The 24,631-nt window shown below is 43.4% G+C and overlaps 1 protein-coding gene across 4 annotated transcripts in view; it reads right to left on the bottom strand.

Moving 5' to 3' along the window:
* Nucleotides 1-12,347, bottom strand: part of SOGA3 (SOGA family member 3) — a 33,835-nt gene extending 21,488 nt beyond the window's left edge. For 2 of the 4 annotated variants that reach the window (XM_057409093.1, XM_057409084.1), the window contains exons 1-4: nucleotides 12,171-12,346; nucleotides 8,826-9,817; nucleotides 8,308-8,532; nucleotides 5,197-5,355 (exon numbers count right to left, since the gene is read on the bottom strand). In XM_057409093.1, coding sequence (XP_057265076.1) covers nucleotides 5,197-5,355; nucleotides 8,308-8,532; nucleotides 8,826-9,743 — 1,302 coding nt within the window. In that variant the 5' untranslated portion in view covers nucleotides 9,744-9,817; nucleotides 12,171-12,346. Of the gene's footprint in view, nucleotides 1-5,196; nucleotides 5,356-8,307; nucleotides 8,533-8,825; nucleotides 9,865-12,170 lie in introns of those variants that run through there. The other 2 variants (XM_057409103.1, XM_057409112.1) reach the window with 2 other exon arrangements.
* Between the last annotated feature and the right edge of the window lie 12,284 nt (nucleotides 12,348-24,631).

The following is a 24,631-nucleotide window of genomic DNA, read 5'->3' as shown; positions in this document are numbered from 1 at the left end:
CTCCATTACAAACTGTTTGAAATGAGGCTCAAAACCTGAAGATAAATTAAAACATGAAGTACAATTAGTAAATGCTTGGGGGACAGTATGATGGAGGAGACTCAAACTTTCCCTTTCAAAGCAGCACAACCAAGCATCCATCTCCGGTTACTTGTACACATACAGCATGGGCAACAAACAGAAACTAGAAATCCACAAATATTCACAGAGCTATAGCCTCGCTGGGATCACAGAGACACGACAGGATAGCTGAGGCTAAGATTTAGAATCAGAAACCTTTTCTCCAGTGCTCAGAGTGATGTAGTTGCCATTTCCTAGCCAGAGTAATTCTCCACTGCTGTCAGTCCAGACTCAAAAGTGAAGAGCTACAGCTTGGAAACAAGGAAAGTAACAGAAAAAAACAAGGAAGCTGACTGATTTGTATGTGGGGGTGGAAGAATCAGGAGGAAAGGACAAATTTTGCAAAAGAGAGAAGCTGTAACTAGGAAATGAGGATAATATATTTGGAGTAGAATAAGAGGAAAATTTACTGGAAAATACTTGAAATCCAGGGAGGAGACTGGATACTCATGAAGAGCTGGACGGATGCAGGGAAGGAGGCAGTGGGAGAGAGAAGGACAAGACTGGAACTTAGGAACCAGAAGACAGAAAAACAGCCACTACTGTAAAACACACTGTGAAAAAAAAATAAATAATTGAGATAAAAAACCCACACACACAGGATGAAGCGCACGAGAGAGAACCTGAGACTCTAACCTATAGGAGAAAGACTGAAAATAAGTGTTTGTGGCTAAATGGCAGAAGGAGCTTAGAGAGAGAAGGGCCTGTCAAAAAGGAGACACACACTGGATTTTTGTCAGGCATAGTGGACAAGCTAATATTGGTGATCACGGGGACTAGGATGGGATCATCCCTTACCGGTTCTTTTCATGGGTCTCCGGTTTTTGGTTTTGGAGAGGGGTGTTTTGGGGGTTCGTGGGGTTTTTTTTTAGAGCACCTTTTGTTGCAAAATTTCCGGCTACTCTCCTTATCTCTGTTCAGCCTGAGCACTCAGAGATATAGAGAGCAAACCTGTGCATAAACAGAGCAGCAAAGGTTGAAAGAGTAAGCAGAAAAGTGTAATTACTTTCCTGTGGTCCCACAGCAGGATAGTACCAAAATGAGGAATAGAATTCGGATTCCTCCTCCCAGGTCCAGTGCCCAGTTCCCCAGACCCTGCTGACTTCTTCCATTTCTATGCAGCATATAAAACAGACTGACTAACAGACAGGCACCACTCCAACAAAACACAGACCCATGCAGGGAGGCATAAACTCCTCTGCCTACAGCGTGAACTGAAGGAACAAAACACATCTCTGGTTCACGTTCCATGTAGCTACAGTTGTCACAAGTTCTGTGCCTGAGCTAATAACTTAGGTTTAGAAGAAGCAAATGGTAGATTGACAACATCACCCTAACGTGGCTGGAAGAACTGAGCTGTCTTTTATCCACCCAGGTTACAGCTCTAACAGAGCAATCTATCTCTCTCTAGAAAGACATATGCCTCTGAAAAACATGGTGCCTCTTGCAGTTACATATCCACATTGCAATGAGGATTTGTAAAGCCCAAGGTCCAGTACATCTGTCATATTTTCCCCCCTACTTTGTCTCACAACAAACCATCTACAGCATGGCTGACGGAGCATTTCCTACATAGTTACAGCAAATGAATGAATTCTTAGTTCACACTATGATCAGCTCTACAAGAGAGTTAGCTAGGCTTTAACAAGTAGTTACCAACGAAGTAATGAACTTTACTTAACTAATACTAATGAATTAATTTACAACTCATTAATTTTTTTATATCTGAAAAAAATACATCTAGCTATAGTTGACTTCTCTTTCTTCTAGGAAACATTTCACAGGACCAGAGAATCATTAGGGTTGGAAGGGACCTCTGGAGATCACCTAGTCCAACCCCTCTGCCAAGGCAGGGCCACCTAGAGCAGGTTACACAGGAATGCGTCCAGGCGGGTTTCTCTACTTCATTTTCAGCTTCACAAAAAGCATTCCAATTAATAATAACAAATAATAAAGAGGAAATCAACAGCAGTTGCTACAAATGAATTCTGAGAACTGGTAATGCCAATTAAAAAAATTATGTTTCTGTGTGGATGTAAACAAGAATAACATTAACTGAAACAACTTGGGTTGGGAGACCGAAAAGTAGCTTATAGAAATGTATGCTTTGCTGGAACACCTTCCAAATCCTGGATGCTTACAAGCTTCTGCTACCATCCACAACTTCTAGTTGAAATGGAATATATTATAAATATTTTTTCCAAAAGCTCCAAACCAAGAAAGCAAACGTCAACTATATCTCTATTAATGGACAAATACAGTCACAAGTCTATATTCACCCAAATGTTCACTGGAGAACTCTAGATTTATCTCTACACAAACACATCTGCTAGCGTTTATGTTTTATATAATTTTCCAGTTAAGTCTGCCATGTTTTTTAAAACAATAAAGAATCTACACAAAGAGAACTTTGACTTTGGTTCTGTTCTGGAGACTGCCTAACAAAAAATTATACTTCTGCCTCGAACATTTTCTACTAGGTCTTTTAACCATTCTCTGCTATCTCACATTGTGCATTATGAAGGGAGATGAAATTTCCCATGGCAGTTATACATAAGTAGGTTTTAAGAAGAATTGAAAAGTTTTTTGGTTTAGCAGTACATTTGATGACGCAAAAACACAGAAATCAGTCATTACACACTCTGAGCATTGTTATGCTGTAAAATAAAAATGTTTCATTGTCTTTGGAGATTAACCCTCTCATTAATTCTAAGCTCAATAAGGTGAAGATCACAATCCAGACAAAAGGTCTTGACTCTGTATTTTCATATGTGCTGAGTAGAGAATTTCCTTAAGCAGGAGGTTCCATTGGTTATAATGGCTGCACCGAAATGAGAAAGGATTGTAAACCCATGAAACTAGAAGAAATAACTCACAAGCAAACAGAAAATCAACATTATGACTATCTGAAAATTATATTTAAGATGCTCTAACCCTTCAATTGTCAAAGAAGAAAAGGCATTTGTCATAGAAAAATTCTAATGCACTTCAGATTGCTTTGGGTTGGTTTTATTGGGTTGCTTATTCACAGATTCTGCAATTCAAATCTGTAAGAATTAGTATTCTTTATCAGCATTCTTACATTAGTCCCCCAAGTCATAGCATGCTTGCAAAATGCATAATAATTTGGCTTCACTTCAAACTTGCATTTTTCTGACTTGCACCTCCTCAACCATCCTCCAGCTTCCCCCATGCTGTGCTGAAAGTCCTAGCCTGAAAACCAGCTTTCTACTAGAAGGGACTCAGCAGCCTGTTTGGAACACATAAATGAAAACTCCTGCCTAGTGATCATAATGCATGTAAAGACGGGGCATGGCAGTTCTCCTCTCCAGTTCAGCATAAGGATGTATTTCTGACTCTTTGTCCACTCCATTTCTACTCTGGTGTAAAGTCTTACTGCATTTTTCCATTCTAGCTCAGTGCCCTATTCTATGCCAGTAGTAATTGTCCATCTGTTTCAGCTTCATTAACTTGTGTAGAAGAGCCCCTAGCTCAAACATGACACCCTCTTCTGGAGTCTCCAGTATCCTTCCATTGATACCAACAGCAAAAACAGAAAGAGGCAGACATATTAGCAAAAGAAAGAAGCAGAGAGCTGTATGAAAGCAACAGAACCATAGTTGAGCACAGTGGGACACAGGGAAGAATCAGGATAAGGAGAATGAGACTGATGACAGAAGCCTATTTACTGGGTTAATTTCCTGCAGGTACACAGCACCCAAAGAACACAAGCTATTAAACTGCTACTATACTTCACTTTAATCTGAAGACGCAAGACAAAAGAAACTTACAGTGGTAAGAACTATCAGAGGGCAGGAAGAAAGGATTCAGAAATGGGAGTCTACAAAAAGGTAGAGTCTGGATGGGCAAGAAAAACTTGGAGTAAAGCCAAGCAAGGATAATTACAGAAAGATCATGTTCTCATACAGAAGATAGTCCTGGAAACAGATGCATTTGATGGCAGAAACCAGAATGAAAACAGAAGAAGAAAGTCTCAGGCAGAGGAGAGAGAAGCTGAATAAGGCTCAGATTTCATGCCCTTTTCAAATCTGTAATTATCTGAAAAAGCAGAAGAAGGTGGAACAAAAATACCTGTTTATCCTCTACTAACATGTTTGAAATTCAGTTCCTGTAAAGAAAACGTGAATATTTTTAATAGTATATCTCTTAAAGTAAGCATTTGCAGTTCCTAAAAATTGTGTAACTTATCATACAACCAAAAAATTCCTGCCTTTCTTGACAACTGAAACACATCTCTTCTGCTTCATACAAGATCAAAGTAGACACTGGCATTCCTACTGGGGAATATTACTAAAAGTGAAAATGAGTGGCATTCATTGAATTTAAAACACTGAACTGGAGAGCTGTTTCTAAAATTTGTTCTGAGAAGTCATTCTTAGTTAACAGTTTATTTTTATTGTGTGCTTTGTTATCTCTGTTGACCAGGCTATTTCTGCTGTAATACAATTTTCTCCTTACTTAATTGCACAGGACCTTGCATCCATATAGTGGCAAATGGCATAATTTTTAAGTTTAATTAGATATAACATAAAAATATGCTTAGACTAAAAGGCCAGGTAGAGTCTTTCACTTCACAGTACTCCAAACATGACTGAACAAGATGGGGAGGTGGCCGGATCCCCAGTCTCATTGTGCCTGTTAGTCCCTAGTAGTAGTTAGCAAGGCAAAAACACTGGTCTTTGTAAAAACGTGGGGAACGTGATCTGCAAAGTTAGGTGCCTCCGACTCCCTTCAGCACCCTTCCTGCACGTATATTAACATAAGTATATTGTCTCAACATCTCTGAACTCTGTTACCATAAGTTCCACATTTCCCACCTTGCATAGGAAAAGCAAAGCCACAGTTTGGTTTCTGTTTTGCATAGGAAACATCAAATATTTTAGTTTGTTCTCAGCTCCCGATCACTAAGGTGTACTTCAGCACTCTATAACTTTCAACTTTTGGCTGCCATATTTGGTGACCCCGAAACAAGTTATATGAAGAAAACCAGTTAGTTCAGCAATAAGAATTTCAGAATTTCGAATACTTTGTGTAGAAGTAAATAGCAACACTAACCTCTTTCATTTTTTCCAGTTCATTCTGTAGTGCTTGTTTGGCAATTTCAACTTCTATAAGTTGCTGTCTTAATTTTTCATTTTCATCTTCTGTTACAGTACGCTTTTCTTCCACATTTTCTAACTCATGATGAAGTCTCACTGACACATCTTTTGCAACCTAAATTAAACGTTATGTCAAAAGAAAGATAACAAAAAAATTACTACTGCAGTGTAACTATTTAGAGATCAATTCTGGATGTTGTGATGGAAGCAATGTGTAAGGAAACAGGTACATAAATATGCTCACAGGAAGAATTCTAAAAGGTTCCAAATTCAAGTCAACTGCTTCAAGAAATGGTACATAATTCCTGAGGACTTTACTGTAAATCACATTAGACATTAAACTCTAACTCCCTCTTAGATTCTGTTATGCTGATGGTGAAACAGGACCTTCATTATTCCTGGAGACAGTGCAGAATCTACTTTCTCTCAGCCACTGTTAGCTTACGTTTTGCAATGCACAAAGGTATATGGTCTTCAAATAGTTGATGTGCAGAAGCATCTAAAAGCAGGTCCACCTTCTCCAAGCCTTCCTTACCTGTAACTTGCACAGAACAAACAGACACATCTTGATTTTGACCCTGTTAGTTTCTCTCTTCTTCATGGACAGTTATCTTAAATATCTGGCATTAACTGCTATTGGTTCATTTAAAGAGTAAAATATGCACAAAAAACATCTTTACTGACCTTGTGGTCACTCAAACGATGCCAAATATTTTAAATGAAAATGAAAACTAATGTTTTTTTTTTGCTTGGTTTGGGATCTTTTTAACACATTTTCCCAAGAATGGAGTTAAAAGTCACATTGTCATAACCTAATTCCTCTTCTTCACACAAAGTAATGAGAGTTTTGCCATTCAGACCACTTGCCTTGTATTTTGTGAAACCACCAGAAACTATAATCATGCACCAAAAATATTTAAATATATACTAATCACTGTTATGATGGTGATTTAGACACATACTTGAAAAGCCTAATTTCCTGCTTTTTTTAGAACATTAGAAAGTATAATTAATCCTTCTTACCATTAGCTAGGGGAGCTCAGAGAGCTATCTTTATGGCTTTCATTAGAATGATCTTTATGTGTCAAAGAATTCTCTTTAACATACTAAAACTCTAAACAAAATTATAATTGTAAGCAAGCAGTCAAGAAGAATCCGATCTATCAGGAAACAGCAGCAGCTAGTGACTCAGCCTCCCCTGACAAGAAACCCAGTGTGTGCAAATTACAGATACAACACTGCAGTGTAGCAAAACATCATTCAACAGTCTCCCCCACTATACATGCAGTCAAGACCCATAATGCCTAACAGAAAGGGTTGAGTGGAGGGGAATTTCAGTTATAATCATACTCCAAAGAGACTGCAGGGTGAGCTGAGAATCACACCACAGGGCTATATCTTGATGTTTTTTTTTCCTACGCTCAGTATTAAACTGCTCATCTGGTTGCCCAACCAAAGTAAATGGAAAATCATGGGGGACATTTTTAACAGCATCCTGTCAGAATCTGTCTTCAGTCCATAGATACAGGCTGGGTAAGTAAATACTACCAAATAACAAAGTCATTACTGGTAGTGATTTTTGACACAAAATTTGGTGGGGTAGCAATTAATGCAGGGAAATCCTACAGAGCATTCTAGATCACATGGGAAACGGGACTAACTTGCAAGATGCATTTTAATACAGCTATGTGCAAAATTGTATCTATGAAGGGTTATGTCCCCTAATGTACTACCTATGCAAAATGAACAGCATTACTTTGGATATAAATTCTTCAGAAGAGGGCTTGGGAACATTACAGAAAACTGCGAATGAGTTACGATGGTTAGCCAGCACCCAAATTCAACTAGGCATTCATCCCTGCTCCAAAGCAGAACACATTCATGATCTGTGGGAACACTTTGCAAAAACACTATTCCTTTCCAAAGAATCAGTTATATGGTTATTGAGAAAGACATGGGAGAAATCCTAATTCAAGTGAGCCCTTTGCCCAGCTCAACCTAAAGCCTTAACTGGCATCTCTATATGGCAGGCGAGCACCTAAGCAAAGGTGCCCTCACCATTTTCCTCCCTGGCCCTGCAAGTGTATGAATTGCTGCTACAAAGTAACACTGAGCCAACAAAGAATTCAGCTCTGTAAGATGGACTCACAACATTCACTTGGGACATGAAGTCTCACATTCAAGTTCTGCCTACAAAGGTGCATGTCTCCATTATTCAGCTAAGCATCATTCAGAATGTCCAAAATATCTAATTCTCCTCCCACAGGTTCTCCATGAGAAATGGCAGAAGACCAGTCAACTGAAAAAAAAGTTGGAATTCAGCAGGAGCCTTTAACAAAGTCTAGTAGATGAAAACAGAAATTAAACAACTTCCAACTAGTGCAAGAAAGAATGTATTTTTTCTGTAATTGGACCATTCAGATGTAGAATTAAGATGACTGATACTTTACCAACATCAAGCCTTAAACAAGGACTGAAACTTTTCCTCAACAATGGGTTGTGGTCCATTCTGATGTTACAGATGAAATACAGTTGATTACACACTGAAATTTGATGGGTTGTGTCTATGCTTTCTTGTGGATGTGGAAAATCCTGGCTTCACTGAAGGTATCAGCAGCTTTTCCACTGACACCAGCAATGTCAGGATTTCATGTGGTGACTCTGCAAGCATTCAATCTGATGGTCCCAAGAAATCTTTACTAAAGAGTGCTGTAATCCCCTCAAAGTCAGGGGGACTATTCAGTGAGGTTGGTTTAATTTTGCAGTCGTAGGGTATGTTTCATGTTCATCCTAAAAGAAACCAAACCACTAGATCCTAATTTGTATTTGAGTCATTTCTTGCACATTAACTTCACAAAAAATGATTGGACTGAAGCTGAAAATGGACCATCTATGTACTGAAGGGTGTTTAATACCAAGGTACACTTGGCCATTGCTATCCTGCAAGCTGGTTTAGGTACCTGGTGTACAACAGAACAGATGGAAATGCCTGATTCATGAGGACCACGAGCATGGTCATGTCTCCTTTTGAGATGCTCCCTCCCCTCGACACCTGCTCAACATCTACCTTGAGGTCCTGCTCCATGCTGCGCAGGAGCTCGCCATCAATCTCGCCGGTCTGGGCGTAGCGGAGCCTCTTGCGCTCAGCCTTGCGCAGCCGGTACTGAAGGATCCGGCAGTTCTTGTTGGCTCGCTCCAGTTCGTGGCGCATTTCCTGAAGCTGGCAGGCATCCTCCTCGAAGAAACTGTCCCTCATCTCGTCCATCTCTGTCCTCAGCTCATCTATCTCGTTCTGGCACCGGGGCGACAAGGGGACAGGGACGCAACAGGTGGGTCATAAGCACAAATGTTACCACGTATAGGAGAAGGCGTCCAAAATGGAGCTCCTCCTCGCAGGGACGCCAACTAAATACAACCCGGCTCATTAAAAACACTGCAGAGAAGCGCCACTGACCGCAACAGGGCCATCTTAACCCTGCCTCCAGCGCTAGTGCGGGGGGAGCGGGCGGCCGGGAAACCCTTCTCCGCGGGGGAAACGGATGCCGCCCGGCCCTCACCCGGCCCCGGTTACCCCCAGCCCCTCACCTTAAGGCTCTCGTTCTCTTCCCGCAGCTTCTCCATCTCTTCCTGCATCTCCTCCTGCAGCTGCGGGCTGAGGGCGCCCTCGGGGGCTCCGCTCCTGCCGCCGCCACCCGCCTCGCTCTGCCGCAGCCCCTCCGCGCCGGCCGCCGCCATGGCAGAAGGCGGGGAGGCGGAGGCGGCCGGGGGAGGCTCGGCCGGGGCGGCAGCCGCGGAGGAGGAGGCGGAGGAAGCGCTGCCGCTGCTGCTGTGGTTACTGCCCTTGGTTTGCATCTGGGCGGCCGCCGCCAGCCCTTTCCTGAGGTGGAACTGGATGAGCTCACTCTGCAGGCATCCCTCCTTCCAGTACCCGCCGCCGCCGCCCGCCGCCCCGCGGCCCTTCCCCACACCCGAGGAAGATGGAGGTGCCGGGGCCGCCTCCCCCGCGCCCTTCAGCGGAGACCGCCCCGCTTTCACCCGCCACTGCTTGGGCGGCGGCGGCGGCTGCGGCGCCACCGCCCCCTCCCGCTCCTCTCCGCCGCCGCCGCCTCCTGCAGGGGGCGCCTCCTCGGCAGCCCGTGGGGCGGCGGGCTCGGCGGTGCGCGGCGGCTCCTCGGCAGCGGCTTTCCCGCCGGCGGCGGACGCCGATTCAGCACCGGCGCAGGCGTGGACAGCTCCCGGCGGCGCGGCCCCGCGCGGCTGCTTGTCGGCGGCGCGCCCGCGGGCGGCTCGGGGGGCCTGGCCCAGGGGTGGCCGCCCTGAAGTGGCCTTGGCGGCGGCGGCGGCCGGAACGCGGGAGGCGGCGGTGGCGGCGGCGGGCGGCGGGCGCGGAGGGGTGTCGCGGGCCCTGGCCGGAGAGGAGGCTCGCGGCTGCTTCCTGCCGCTGCTGCCCTCGGGGTGGAGGCGAGGCTCGGCGGCGGCGCCCCCTGCAGGCGGCTGGCTCATGGCGGCGGCTATCTCGGGAAGACGTCCATCACCAGCGGCGTCCTCCGCCTTCTCCGCCGCCGCCGCCCTGAGAGCTGCGGGAGGAGAAGCGGAGAAGACGGTCGGGGTGGGGACGGAGAGGGGAGCCCCGGGGCGGCGGGGACACGGGCGAACAGCCTGCCATCGCCCTGCCGCCGCTGCGCCCCGCCTGCATCCGATCCCGGAGCCGCGGGCATCTGCGGGCTGAGAGGTGGCCAGGGACGAGCCGGCCGAGGCTGAAGCCCAGCGTCAATGCGGGGAGGCTCTGGGGAGGGAGGCCACACTGCACGGCCCAGTCTGTGATCAGCTCCCGCTCCCCTCGCATCTAGGGGCATTTGGTTCCCGGTGCCCCACGCCATGGGCTGCCGGATCCGAGCTGAATCTCCATCCACTCACAACCTTCCCTCTCACTTGACTTCACTACCAAGCAAAGTACCGGTCTGGGTTGCTGCCACTCCTGTTTGCCACCTGAAACATCTCTTCCAGGCATCTAGCACAGCCAAGTGGGGAAGGGCTGCTGTACAAAGGGCTGCACACGTGGAAGCGACCACAGACCCGCTTCATTTTTGAGAGGTGCTCTTCCAGGACAAGGTTAGGCCTCCAAAAGTGTCAGAAATTGAGCGCCATAAAGGAAAAGGACCATTCAGTCAGCTTCTAAACCCAGGCTTAGGCCAGGTTGATGGCGCTTTGAGCAACCTGGTCTAGTGGAAGGTGTCCCTGCCAGTAGCAGGGGGGGTTGGAATAGTTTGATTTTTAAGGTCACTTCCAACCCAAACCATTCCGTGATTCCGATTCATCCCAGTTTGTCCTCCAGAAGCATTGTCAGGAATTAAGACTTCGTAACTGGTTGTGCTGACATAGGACTGAAGTATAATCACTCCAGGAGATTTTCCAAACTGAGGAAGCAAGGAGTATATCCTCACCCAGCATGAGATGTGGGGTATTTGCCAAAGGGCGCTCACATGGCATTTTTCCTTCTTAGTGACAAACCCCGAGTTTTCATGGCCACAACAGATTTAAAAGGGCTGTTAAAAGCCATATCATGTTGCTAATGTTCCTTAGTATATTCTGGAAATAATAGCTATGATCCACAAACTGTTTTCACACAGGCTTTATTCAGCTATCCCTAAAGGGACAATGAGGGCAGAAGTAGAAATGAAAGCATTCCTAACAGGGCCTAATGATTCCCTTCTAGAAAGCAGCTTAAGTAGTCCTGACTAGAACAGGGAATAAAGAAACACAGCTGAGCAAAGTACTTGCAGACACTATACCATACCCTGACAATTGCTTCACTCCCTGGAACACACCAAACAATGAGGCTGTGTTTGCTCTGCTCTCACTGGCAGGAGCACAGGGTTTCCTCCCAAATGCACTGTCATTACCATCCTTATTTTTTTTTTTTTTTAACCAACATACTGGAAATACTCAGAACAACACAATTTGGCAGAAAATTCACAGACATTAATTAGTAAAAAGGTAGCATGGGAGTGTAAACCTATCAAAATTCATACTTTATAAGAGATTTTCTTTGTATCTCTATCAACCACCACAAACAGAATCCCTGCAATATTGTTAGAGCTATGCAGGCACAAAATACCACTTTTCTAAATCCAAACCTAAAGAAACTGTAAAAAGCCATGACTCAGCTTAGGTCCTGCACCGTACTCATTATTATGCCTTTTACTTAATGTTCAAAATTGAAATGAAATCAGGAACCCTGCACTATAACTGGATCTTTTCGGGAAGTTTCACCGCAGCAAAGTCATCCGGCTCCGCCGTGATGTGCCGGGAGCACAACCCGCACCGCGCCTGTCCCAGTTCTAGACCGGCCACTGCCTGCTGTTTGAGTGGTGTTATTTTTAGCTTTTTTTCCTTCTAACTGGTACAACGAAAGGCCCGTTTAAGCTTAAGTCCGAAATCTCGGTCCTCACAGAACTCAGCCAGACAGCCTTCCCCCCCCCCCCCACCCCCCCCCGGCATGCAAACCCACGTGGCGCCAGGATGCAGCGTCTCCGCAGGTTTTCCCGTCGGGAACAGCTGTCCAGGAGGAAAAACGCATAAATAAAACGCAGCAGCAACAAAAGGGAAAAGTCCGGAGGCTCCACCCGCCAGCGTGAGGGTCTCCCGTGCCTGTGGCTCCAGGCAGGGCTTTCCCCGCCGCCAGCCCCTTTCCCCCGCCTCTCGCTCTCCCAGATCCCTTTGAGGTCGAGATGGGCTTAAGCTTTGGGAGAGCTGCTGCCTTTTGTCAGGGTTTAAAAGGCGCGGAAGGATTTTCGCAGGTCCCCTTCATACCTGGCAGGTTTGTTGCATCCGAATACCGACTAACGTTCCCTTCTAGATGGAAATAAATAAATAAATAAATAAATAAATAAATAAAAGGCTTGGGTCTACAGATTCCGCATTACTCACCACCACTTTGTCTGCCTCCGGGCTAGCGAAATGCATGCAACGGAGAGACGGGCACCCGCACACGAGGTACCCGGCGCTGCCAAAGCCGCTCAGGAAAATGAAGTAATATTCATGAGCTGACCTCACTGGGCCTGGGAGACGGAAAGAGGGGGGAGAAAGGAAAGCAGCGAAGAGAAGAGAAAAGAGAAGATTAAACGCAAGAACCCCGCCCAGGCCTGAAGGCTGAGTTGCGTCCCCTTCTCTAGCTGCACATGATGGAATAGGATTACAGAGCAAATGGGGGAAGGACCGAGCTGTATGCAGGGGATGCTCCCGGCTTCCCTTCCCAACGCATGCAGGCAATCGATGCCGATCAATTATTCAGTGCCCCCTCCCAGGGAGCCTGCTCTGTCCCGTCGGGGCGCCACCGGGACAGTAACGGGATTTTCCTTTGTTCGTTCTCTCCACCCGCGGTGGGAGAGCAGCAGCCAGGAGGAATAGAGACAAAGACTGCTCTGGTGGGGATCACTACCTGGTGTTATTTATTCGCTTGAATACGGGAACTACAGGGCCATTGACCCTACCACGGGCAAATCCCAGAGGTGATCATCTCTTTCACCTGCTTATTTTATCACGAGGTGAATTCACCTTTGCTCTGAAGCATCTCAGAGGACTCATAAGATTTCACTCTTGAAGTCTTTCCCGATCACTGACAAAGAAAAGTGGAGGAAAAAGCTTTCTTTCCTTTCCCTTTCCCTGTCCTCTGAGGAGGGAACCTTTCCACCCCATGGCTGTGCCTGGGAGTGCCCTGGGCCAACCCGTGTCCATGTTTTGCATGAATACCCACCAAGAACAGGCTTCAGGGAAGCAGTGCTGGTGTTGGGGCTTTTTCCAACACCATTCTCCCTGCAGCAGCTGACAGGGCCTGTGGGCTCCTGGGCTCTGCCCCAGCCTCAGAAGGCACCAGGAGGACACAGCCTGCACTTTGCTCCAGCCAGGAGAAAACTGTTTTAAGGCTGGAAGTTCCTCCCTGGGGACAATTAAATGAGGATTTTGTGCCATAGGTATGCCAGCATATACATACATGCATGCACCTATCTACAAAATATATATATATATAAATGCACTGAACAGACTTATATACATAAATGTGTGAGCATACACATATGTGAGCATACATATTATATATATGCACATGGATTTATATATTGTATCTACATATATGTACGTATCTGTACATATCTGTAGGTATATGATGTGAGGTCCTCATGCATCCCTCTCATGCAGGGGGAGGGCAAGCTCAGAGAAGACAGCTGCCTTCTTTCCAGCTGCCCCTGTTCCATAGTCCTCTCTATTACTCTGTTAGGGCAAGTGGGACCCAACACATCCAAAACAACATATCCTGGGATGGGGGAAGGTGCTCCTCCCCATGCAGATGCATGTCTTCCAGTCTTGAGCCCCGGGACTACATAAGCTTGATATACATATAAATGTGATGAGTCAAGGAGAATCAGAAAATAGGAGATGGAACATTTATGCTGAAGAAGAAAAACACTGGGATGATGAGAAGCTACTTTTAAAATTAATCATATTTAATGATTTGTTAGGCCTTTGAAACTCATAAATATAAATGCTGACTGTAGTCATACCAACTAAACAGAATCATTGGTTGAAAACAGGACGAATGAAAGTACAAAATGTTTCTGGAGTTGGAGCTGAGAAATTTTCCTATGAAAGTGGTGGGTAGATTCTGCTAGAATCCCTGGGCTCCTTGTCTCGGTGAATATACAAAATAGCAGTGATGAGGTCATCGCAATAACATAATATTTCATCCACACAGTATCCTCCAGGATATCAGTCCCTACCATTAAGCACTGTACAGGGATTAGCATCCTTTCTGCTCCCTTGGTAGATGAGATCCTTGGAAGGACTTTCCATAGTAAACCAAACATGGGATGTGGTGACATTGCATACCACCCACAGGTTTTATTGTGCTTTTGGAAAAAGAGCCTTAGTTTCTCACAGTAGTGCCCAAGTGAAAACCAGGTCATCAGATTATCTTCACCCATATTGTCAGGCACTTGTCTATAGAAAAGATTAGTCTTACGGTAGAAAAACTTGCCCATCTCTCAGTGTCATTTGGGATTTTTGTCTTTGTTCTCAATACTTCTATTCTGCCTAAACCGTCAGTGCCGTCACAGTTGTAAAAACTGACACAGACAAAAAAATATGCTTCTACTCATAACATTTATTCTTCTGGGGGGAATGGATATAATCTACACAAGCAAAGCACTCTTTTGCTAATAAAAGCTCTATTTCCATTAGGAAATTTGCTGCTAGATCTCTGTAGGCATTTTACATCACCAGCAGGTCATGTGTATAATAGATGCAATAATTATCTCTACCCTAGAATAAGTCCAGTATGAAGAGACCTGATAGAAAAGTTAGCACAGTAAGAGTTCCATTTATGATCAATATGAGTCTCTAAAAAGCTGTGGATGGAAAAAATGCACAGAAAATAGAAATCTTAACTTCACATAGAAAACAAGGGGCTCTCTGACTGTTACCATTCAGAAATGAAGCATTGACATAATGCTTAACAGTTGTATAAATACATTGGCTAAAATGTCAGTTCTAGGCAAAACAATGGAATAAAATATTAGAAATTATTTTGGGATAAGTGGTGAAAAAAACAAAAAACTTTGTTATTGCTTCAGTCTTATTCCATTGCACAGATTTTCATTACTGAGAGCAGTTCCGGTCCCCATCTCAAATTAGGCATGATGGAAGTACAGGAGAGGTACACAGAAGGTCTACCAGGGTCTGAAGTGGCTCTGTTCAAGGAATGACTAGGTATAGCATGAGTCTTCAGCTGGAAATTGGGTGACTGAGAAGAAATATGATGCAAGTCCCCACAAACTTTAGTTAGGAAGGTAAACAAGAGTAAAAGGTTCACTGTTACTCACAGCCCCTTCCCATACAAGTAATGCAAAGATGCAAATGAGAAGGAAAGAAATAAGCAGAAGAACTCCAGAATACAAAATGGTCCTTGTGGTTAAGCTATTCAACTCCTTGGCACAGAGTGTTATGAATATAAGGGTCTACATGGGTTTAAAAAGAGAATGAACAGTCATGGAAGAAAAGTCAGTTGGAGATAACAAAGGATAAGCATGTTGCTAAAAAAGCTCTCCACTGACAGTTGTTTTTGTTGTTTTTTGTTGGTTTGCTTTTGTGTGGGTTTTTTTGTTTGTTTGTTTTTATCTGGGAAATGGTCTGGGAGAGATACCAGTATGTGTTTTTGTATGCTCTTCTAACATCCACTGTTGACCACAGCTAGTTAACTATCAGTAAGCTAAAAAGATCATATGAAAATTCTTATTCTATTAGTATTACTCTACAGTTTTGCCTCTGTGTCTCACATTCTTTTAATTTCTTCATTTCTTTTTCATTCTTCTTCCTTAGATTTGTTGTTAAGCAGGGCATTGGTAACCTGCTGCATCCTGATAGAACATACCTATGACTTTTTCACTACTATTTGGCCTTGAATAGCTAAAAGTATTTTGATTTGAATTAAAGCTGGAATACCTTGTTTTCTAGTCCTCATTATTGCTTGTTCACATAGAGATATAGTTTTTATTCAGACTACAACTGTGTTTAGTTGTATGCAGTTGCACAAGAGATGAAAAGACACCTGGCTGAAAGAGGAGGAGAGGAAGAGAAAGGAGAGGAAAAATTTCTCTTCCAAGCAGAGTTTCAGCTGAAGTCATTTAGGTTTCTTCTCCTAAGTTAAGAATTCCTTTATGTAACACCCTAAAATTATGACCCAGACATGACCTCCTAGCTTTCAGTAGAGAATACTTTAATAAGAGCTTTCAGAAGTGGGTTGGAGAGGACGCTTTTCCAGGAGGATGCCTGGGTGGCACGCACTTGCTGTACATCTACCACTTTGCTTACTCACCTCCTCTGCCCTCTTGGGAATATGCTGGGTTATTCTAGGGCGGAAAGAGGAGCTGCTGGAGCATGCTGTGCTAGTTCATGGTACTGGCACTGCCCCAGCTGGCACAGGATGCAACTTATCTGCTTACCTATGGAGATGTTCTGGACATGACTAATTATACACCAGACCAGAGCCCTTTTTCTCTGTCCATGAAAAATTGAAAGTTTAAGATTAACTCAACAACTTCCAATATGTTGACTAAGCAGCCTGATATCTATAGCACCAAGCAGTAATTTGAGAATAAAAAATGAATACTTTATAACTGTTCTCTTTTCTTATTGACTTGGAAATTGAAAAGCTTTCCAGATATACTGCATAGCAGAATTGCACAGCACCGAATCATGTTATTTCAAAATGTTAGAGAGGCATAAGATCTGGATGAAAAAACAAAGCTAAGAAACAATCTTTCAAGTTCATGCAGCTCATCAAATAGAAACATGCAAACAGCACAAAATAGTTTGTTAAAACAGGCATATTTTCGCATACTTGTTTGTCCAGTTCATTATACAAAATCATGGTGGTCCTTGTTGTCATATTTAATGGCTGCTCCTCAGCTGGAGACAGCTGTAGCACTGCACATTGTGTCTGCACCTTCTGTTCATCCATGTCCTCCTACACACAGGCCCCACCAAGGGGACAATGATACCATCTGCACCCTCTCTGACAATTCATCCCTATGGGAGAAGTAGGTCATGCTGCTTTTCACTGCTAAGTAAAGGAAATAGCTTCAGCCTATGTATCTGTAAGAGATCTCCTTTATCCCATGTAGGGAAGTCTGCATGTCACGCACTGTGTCATACCTGTCTTGGTTTAAGTCTTGTGTTGCAACACACCTGGCTGGTTTCTCAGCATCACAGGGGGTGAGAAAGCACAAAATATTGAAATTCTAATGGAAGTTAAAGCAATATTTAGCTCTGCCAATAAAAGCAGGTGAAATTACATCTGTTGCCTATTAGAACTTGGTTCTCATAAAATAAAGGTCTGGGTCTATTTTTCCTATTAAAAAAAAATTAATTCAGCCTTTCTGAAGGCTTCGGGAAGTTTTATATTCCTGCTTTTTATTCCTACTGCAATCAATTGTACCTATTGTTCAGAGATAATGACAGAACTGAGCATGCTCTGAAACAGGCCAGTGCTATTCAGCCATTTCTAATGAAAAAAACAATCTTTACCAGTCTCTCTGTGTGTCTCCTGGACTTGCTATACTTCATGTTACTAGAATGATTTAGAAAAAAATAATAATAATTTGGAACTTAAGACATAATTTACACTGAAAATAGTCTCTTTGTATTGCTGAGTTTGCTGCCACTTTTTCATATTCAGAGGATAGTATTACACCAAACTTGCACAAATCATGCATGTATGTATCTGCATAGTCTATATATTGCATTAGTATCTGCAGCTCATTGATTCTTTAATGAGGCTAATGGGAGAGGAAAGGTACAGAAAATTTTATAGCTAAGACTGTAAGAATGAAAGCTAAAATATGGAATTTCTGTAAATTAATCAATCTTGTACCCTGTCTCATTGCATTTTATGTAACATGCTTACTGACTGCTGAAGAAAAACAATATTCCAGTTTGAGCACTAACACAGTACCAATACGTTCAAACAGTCATTTCCAGGGAGACATTTGAAATACAAAGGACAATGATTGCAGGTAACCTCAGAGCTCTTCTCCAGCATTAAATGGATGGTCTTAAAAGAAGATAGTCACGAACAGGCTGTACTCCAGCGTCTGCCTGCCTCCTCCTGTGAGGGAGGCTGTGCCACAAACTCAGCATCGTACCAAGCAGTGGCCACAGTCAATAAGAAGGTTTTGTTGCTCATTTAAAGTCCTCATTATGACTTGCTCAATCAGGTTGCAGAATTCTTACCACATTGTGCTCCAAAACAGGATAGACTAAGTGACAGCAACGGTTCTAGCATCCTAGGGGGTTTACAGACTCCTTCCTCTGTGCCTAAGGAGAGTTTGAGAGAAGCAGGGCCATCCCAGTCTCATACACTCGTCAACTAATAAGGCAAAGTCCTTTCTAGAGGTCTCCACAGTAGGTGATTTTTCTTCATTAGTCCATTATAGCTCAGCGGCTGACCACAGCATCAGTCAATCAAGTGTAAAATGAAACTGCACAACCTTAAAAGCACTGAAGTGCCCAATTATTTTTGACTGCTGGGGGATAAGCCCTTACCTCGAAAAAGCAGGGGCTGAAGTGAGGAAGCAGGTGATGAAGCAGTCTGGGTTTTGTCAGCTGAGAGGCTTGATTGTGTTTTATTTTTTATTTATTTCTCATTTAATGTTAATTGATTATTTTATTTCCTCCTTGTTACTTTGGGATGCTTATTTTGATAAGTTATGGATGTGTATAATTGTTTAGGCTGGAACTGTATCTTGTTACTCTGGCTTCCAGGTGGTATCACATTACCATACACATAAGCTTCCAGATTCAAATTTAATGTGGATTTTCCAAGAGCTGGTGTTAGACAACTGGTTGCCTTTCCACCTGTGGTGCCTCCTGAATTGCCGTCTGCCTCACTGTCATCTTCTTACTGATAACCTGTCTTTTATTTTCGCTTCAGTCTCTCTGGTAATTATTCACTGTAACTTGTATTTCAGGTCAGTGGATTTTTGTTTGGATCTAAGTAATTTGTGAGACTAATATTATTTTCCAGGATACTCTTGGACTATGAACTTTTGAAAATGTTGACAAATTTATCTCTGTTCTTTATTCTCTAAAAAGCCTGTGAGAACTCAGCATAAGTAACTTTGAAAATAAGTTTTTTCATTCCTATGTCTTAATGAATTTTGAATATGATGAGTTGACATTTTATTTGTTATTTTACACTAGCAAAGGCTGGGGAGAAATCACTGTAATTAGGCAAGCTGAAAATTAATACATCAATAGTGAATCGGATCCTTTGTTCACCAATTTGTTGGGCTTTCTATCACGCCTGTTATGCTGTTATCTAAATCCTGGGTCATATCCAAGCTTCTTACATAATGCCCTGGTGCTTTTGGAGAAATCAGAGGACTTCTGGCATACATCACAATAGTAAAATCAGGATATCAGGTTTTTCTGGTACATATTGATGGAAAAGGCTCTGTAGGTGTATTGAGAAGTATATATAACAGCTCTGTTGTATGGCTTTTGATTCACGGATCACACATTTGAAAAGCAATTGAGAAAATTATTTGCCCCCCATATCCTTCTTTGTGTATGTTGGAATTGTTTTATATGGTTTTGAAGGACAGGCAGCGTCAGCTGGCTGTGATTATACCTACAGCAGCTTTGCGTGCTGCAGCTCGGTGTGGGAATGGGGCCAGAATCCCCGTTTCTATGGTGACTTCACCCGCACATCACCCTATCAGGCAGCCCCTTTTCAATGTCATTGCCCTGGTGGGAGGGAGGGAGAGGAGGTGGAGGCAAGGAAGGAGCATTTCCAATGGGGAGTGTCGTGGTTTAAAGCCAGTCAGGTAACTTGTTCACTCACTCCCAGTGAGTGGTGCCGAGCTGACAACAATCAAGGTCCGTGTTCGTCTCCCCCCCCTCCCTGCACCGGGGCTCTCCCCTTCCCCGCTCCCGGAGGAACGGGGAGGAGGATCGAGAGAGTGCAACTCCCACGGGTTGAGACAAGAACAGTCCAGCAACAAATCACCACCGCTACTATCAGCTAAAACAATGATAAGGGAAAATAACAAGGGAAGAGAATACGATACCACCGGCCAAGAAAACGAGTTCCACCCGGAAGCTCCTGTCCTTCCGGGTAACTCCCAGTTACCCCCCACCCCGGGCATGACGTGCTGTGGTATGGAATACCTCCCCGGCTAGCCCGGGTCAGGCGCCCCGTCTCTGCCTCCTCACAGCTTCCCCTCCTCCCTGGCAGAGCATGAGCCTCACAGAGTCCTTGGTCAAGGTAAACATCACTTAGCAACAACCGAAAACATCGGCTTCACCAACGCTGCTCTCAAACTAGAAGTCAAAACACAGCACTGCACCAGTTAACACAAAGGAAAAAACATGACTGCTACTGCTGAACCCAGGACAGGGAGCCATGGAAATCAGGGTTGGTGTGTTACCTTTGTGGCCTTTATGGTAGCCTGGGAGGATCGGGAGAATGCAAAAAGAGAACTTGCTGCTACAGGGCAAACTCTGGGGGGATGTCGGACTCCTCACCCTATCTCCTTCCTGTATGCTTTGCATCTCTCAGAAGCACGGCACAGACAAGGTGCTAATAGCCTGATATTTTTTGGAGTCCCAGTGGATTAATGGTGTTCAGCACAGCACATCTTACTTTGGTGTAATTCTATTACAAACAAAATAACTATCAGGCTTTGTGGAGAAAGGGCAGGGCAGGTGACACTGGGTCACACTGGCACAGCAAAATGTAAACCCTGGACAGATGATATTGCTGCCCATGGAGAATCAGAATGCTGCAGCACAGATCTGAGATAATCCTTTATTGATCTGAGGCACTGGAGACCGTGACTGAAGGATTCCCTTAAGCTTAAGATAATGGCTTTGGGTTGGAAAGGGTGCTGCAGAGTGAGTCTTTCTCCTTCCCTCTCCTCTGAGTGTGGGGTTAACTTGGTCTCTATCTCAACAAAGTCAGCAACAAATGCAGGTGTTTCTGTTTGTTCTAAATAATCAGTTATTAATGAAACATATATATATATAGGATGCCCCACAGGTTTCATTCATTACTGAGGGAGAAAGTCCAAGGAAGGCATATGATTACCCTGCTGCAATTCTGTACTTGCTCAGAAAAGCTGGGATCTGCTCTTTCCAAACTCACTCTCTTTTCCCATGTTCCAGGTTGTCTTGTAGGTGTGGAAGACACATGTGCAGGAAGAAACAAAACCTCATATTACAGTGATATCCTTTAAAATCTTCTGTGGCTAAATTTTGTCTCCACTGAGGTTAGTAGCAAATCTCACATTGTCATTAAAATGGCCAGACAGGAATGTTAGGATTCTTTGGCCAGTTAACTCAATGTCTCCTCTAAGGTGGCACAGGATTGTTCACAGTGATTTGAGTACTGAGAGGGTTAATCTAGAAGCTTTACTAAATAAACTGCTATAAAGCAAATACATATTTTCAAGTCACTGATTATTTCTGCCATGATTACTAAAAAAAAGAACCCAATGTTCCGTTTGTGTGAAATACTTCATATAACCTGAGAAAGCCTGTGAATCATAACAACGAATTGTACTACAAAGAGATTTTATTAAAACAGCAGTTGTCTTTGCATGCAACATTTTTTTGTATGACAGAAAAAAATATAAGCAGTGCACTCTGATCTCCTGTTTGATGCTGGCAATGTACCACATGACTTTCTGTGTGACACTCACTTAAAGTCATGATAATACTCGCTGCTGTCTCTTCCCCTCCTAACCTTCAGATCTCATCCTGGAGCAAGCTATGAAAAACAGATTAACTCAGGGTAGTTAAGTCCCTTCTCTCAGAGAGCACTGAATTCAGGTTTTTGAGGGGCGGGAGAAGAAAAGGCATTTTTACTGCTTTTCACTTGCATGCATTTTCCATTAATCCAAAATAATTTAAAAAATGCCTGAGTTGAAGCACAATTCCAGCTTTCTTTTTGTTTACCATACTTTTAATAGCTCAAAATGCAACTACAGTGCTGAAGGCTTCGCTATCATTAAAGGCCACAAAAAGACGTGTGAAAACTTCTTGAGCCCAGAATATCCCTCTTTCAGCAAAAGTAAGTAAGTGTCTTCTTCAGTGACTGCTGTGGCAATGTTCTCTCTTGTTGCAGGATGTTTTGTGAGCCACTGGGCTCTGAGTCTGGATCTGAGCACTGAATTATGAACCTGATTTGATTATGTTTACTTTTATAGCTTTTCAGCCCCATTTTCTAGGCCATATGCAAGCGTTTCATAACTATACTAAAGCAGTTAAATTGGATTGCACATTGGGTACTGCCTATATAATGCAACAGAGACTCTCAGCCCCCAAAAATGTTGTGTTTCTGCAAAGCTGAGAAATTGAGGAGCTGTGAATCTGCCTTATCTTATGACTCCCCAGGGTAAAGAATGTTCCTGCTGGCATCCTTCTCAGCATACTGGAAAAATCAAGTAGTTTCCCTGCATGCACAAAGGAGGGAGTTGATCTCTCCATAACGCAACTGGAGACATAAGAAAACTGAAAGATAGATGTTTGAGGTATACTGCTATTGGAGTAATGCTGATGAAACAGGAAGCAAAAGGTTTGCTTGCAGAGAAGCCTTATTTCCTGTCACTGGAAGCTGAAGTTGCATACAGGGAATAAGTACAAAAGTTCAGCTGTATATTAAAATATTCTTGATGAGAGAATGAGCTTAATGCACAACAGATAGAAAAGTCTAGCTGAATTAAGTCAGAAGTTCTCTAGTTTGTATGAAAGAGGTAGCAGCATCTGCTCCCCAGTTACACTCTTATCAATATACTTGTAATCACACTCAATTGACAGAGACCAGAGTTGTTCACAGGCTACAGATCCTCAGTGCTCTAGTTCTGATAATGTTAAAATTCAAGTATGCTAAAGTTTTATCACTACAGATTTCTCTTCTACAACAATAGCAACAGCCTTCACAGCTGCTCTGCTGTGTCTTATCTGAAAAGGTACATCTTTGCTACAGTGGTGGCTGTCTCAGACAGGACTTAGTGATGCTTTGCTGGGTCCATTCAGTGATCTCCCTGAAATCCACTCTTTTTGGCAGAAGACTGCTGGGTAATCTTAATGTCCTCTTTTCCTGTACTCTATTTGGTAATCTTGCCACAGTCTGCTTCGTGCCTCCTGGGACACTGAGGAGACACACATCTTCTCAGGCAGGAGCATGACACTTTTGAGGCCCTGCAGGCAAAGTCTGCGCAAATCATCCCACAATAGGAATCAGGATCAGATTCTGCCAAGAGTCCAACAGTGGAGGATTACTAAATCCAGCCTTGTGTCTTACGTTCTCCATATGCATTTTCATGTCTTCTTTTTCAGCATAGGCAATAAATGAAAAGGAGCTGCAAGAACACGGTATAAATACACTCAGAAAGTAAATCTTAGAAGAGATGTGTAAGCTGCATACAAGCGGAATTGCTATACCTTTTTCTTCCCCATATACAATTCAGGGTGTGTTCAATAACACATTTTTTTCAGGCACTACAAGTACTTGCTGCATTTTGTCTCTTGATTTCATAGCAGAATTAAATAACAACTATGATTACTTGGTCTCAAATTAGTGAAATGCCATAAGAACTTTATAATTTGAGGAAGACAAGCACAACTCTTTTCCCACATATAAAGCAACAAAAAAATTTAGATAGATATTTCAGTGTCTTAATAACCACGCAATGGAAGCACCTTCTGTCATTTCACTGTAAAATATCAGTGGTGTTAATGAATGTTTTTATTGACATTATGCTGTAATTAATAGTATTAGTACACTAGGTAGGTTGTTTGTTTTTTTTTCCTGGATACAACAACAGAAGACTCAAGACATCTGTCAGATGACATTGTTATCTAGGAGCGGAGGACACGTGGCCATTATTTAGCACCGTCTCTCTTTTCTGAGTTCAACTCAAGAACTAAGCATAGTCACCCAACACTCATGTATCTTGGTGGGTGAACATTATAAAGTGAGACCAGAGCCACATCAGTGAGCCAGAGCGTGGGGATAAAAAAGCACGCTTTGCATGGGTGGGGCAAAGCCCCGCACTATCTTCACTACTCTGCATGTGTCCTCCTCAGTTCTTGGGGGAATTTAGGATCTGAATTCTACCTGAACTTCACTCCCTTCCAGGCTGAGGTAGAAACATGGTCAGTGGGGGGATCGTAAAAAGATGTTGTCTTTCCCCTCTTTCATGTAGGAGCAACACCAAACAGGAGTGGCAGGGGCTGTCAGAAGGAGACTTCTCCCTGGCTCTCCTTTGAGGAGGGGGAGCAGGAGCAGTGGGATAGAGTAGGCCATTCCAGGAATGGCATGTGATAAGCAGGGTGTAGGGACGCTACTAATCTTGACGTGTTATCTGGTATCGCTTGAGAGCATGCAATGGATAAACTGAGCCAAGCAAAATAAACAATCCAAGAGCATTAGTACATTTTAACTTTAAACAAATGAGCAGATTGACTGAGCATATTTATGTATGAAGGAACAGGCAATTTTATCCTTGAAGGCCTGTGATACTTAATCAGTAGTCTAGTAAAAGACCAAAAAGAAGAAAAGCAATTAGATTTAACTGGACAACTCACCTTTTGGAAGTATTTTGCAGGTCTTGGTGAAGACCCTTTTAAAGCTACATCTTGCAATCATTACCAAAGCTTAGGTAAAGGATCAACCAATTCTCTGAGCAAGTTTAAAGTGTAACTCAAGCCCTTCTGCCCTCATCAATTATGCTTTCAATTAGTCTGATTCAAGCTGTTCAGATAATGGTGACCTGCACCAGTGGTGTGAAATGAGCACATCTATGACATCAGAGTTATTTCCATGACTGCCTGGT

The sequence above is a fragment of the Pezoporus wallicus genome, unplaced genomic scaffold, assembly GCF_028554395.1.
Source record: "Pezoporus wallicus isolate ANWC-B61680 ecotype Strahan unplaced genomic scaffold, APGP_CSIRO_Pwel_v1 contig_3817, whole genome shotgun sequence".
Lineage (NCBI taxonomy): Eukaryota > Metazoa > Chordata > Aves > Psittaciformes > Psittacidae > Pezoporus > Pezoporus wallicus.
The sequence above is the reverse complement of the archived record's forward strand: the minus strand, read 5'-3'. Positions and strand labels throughout refer to the sequence as shown.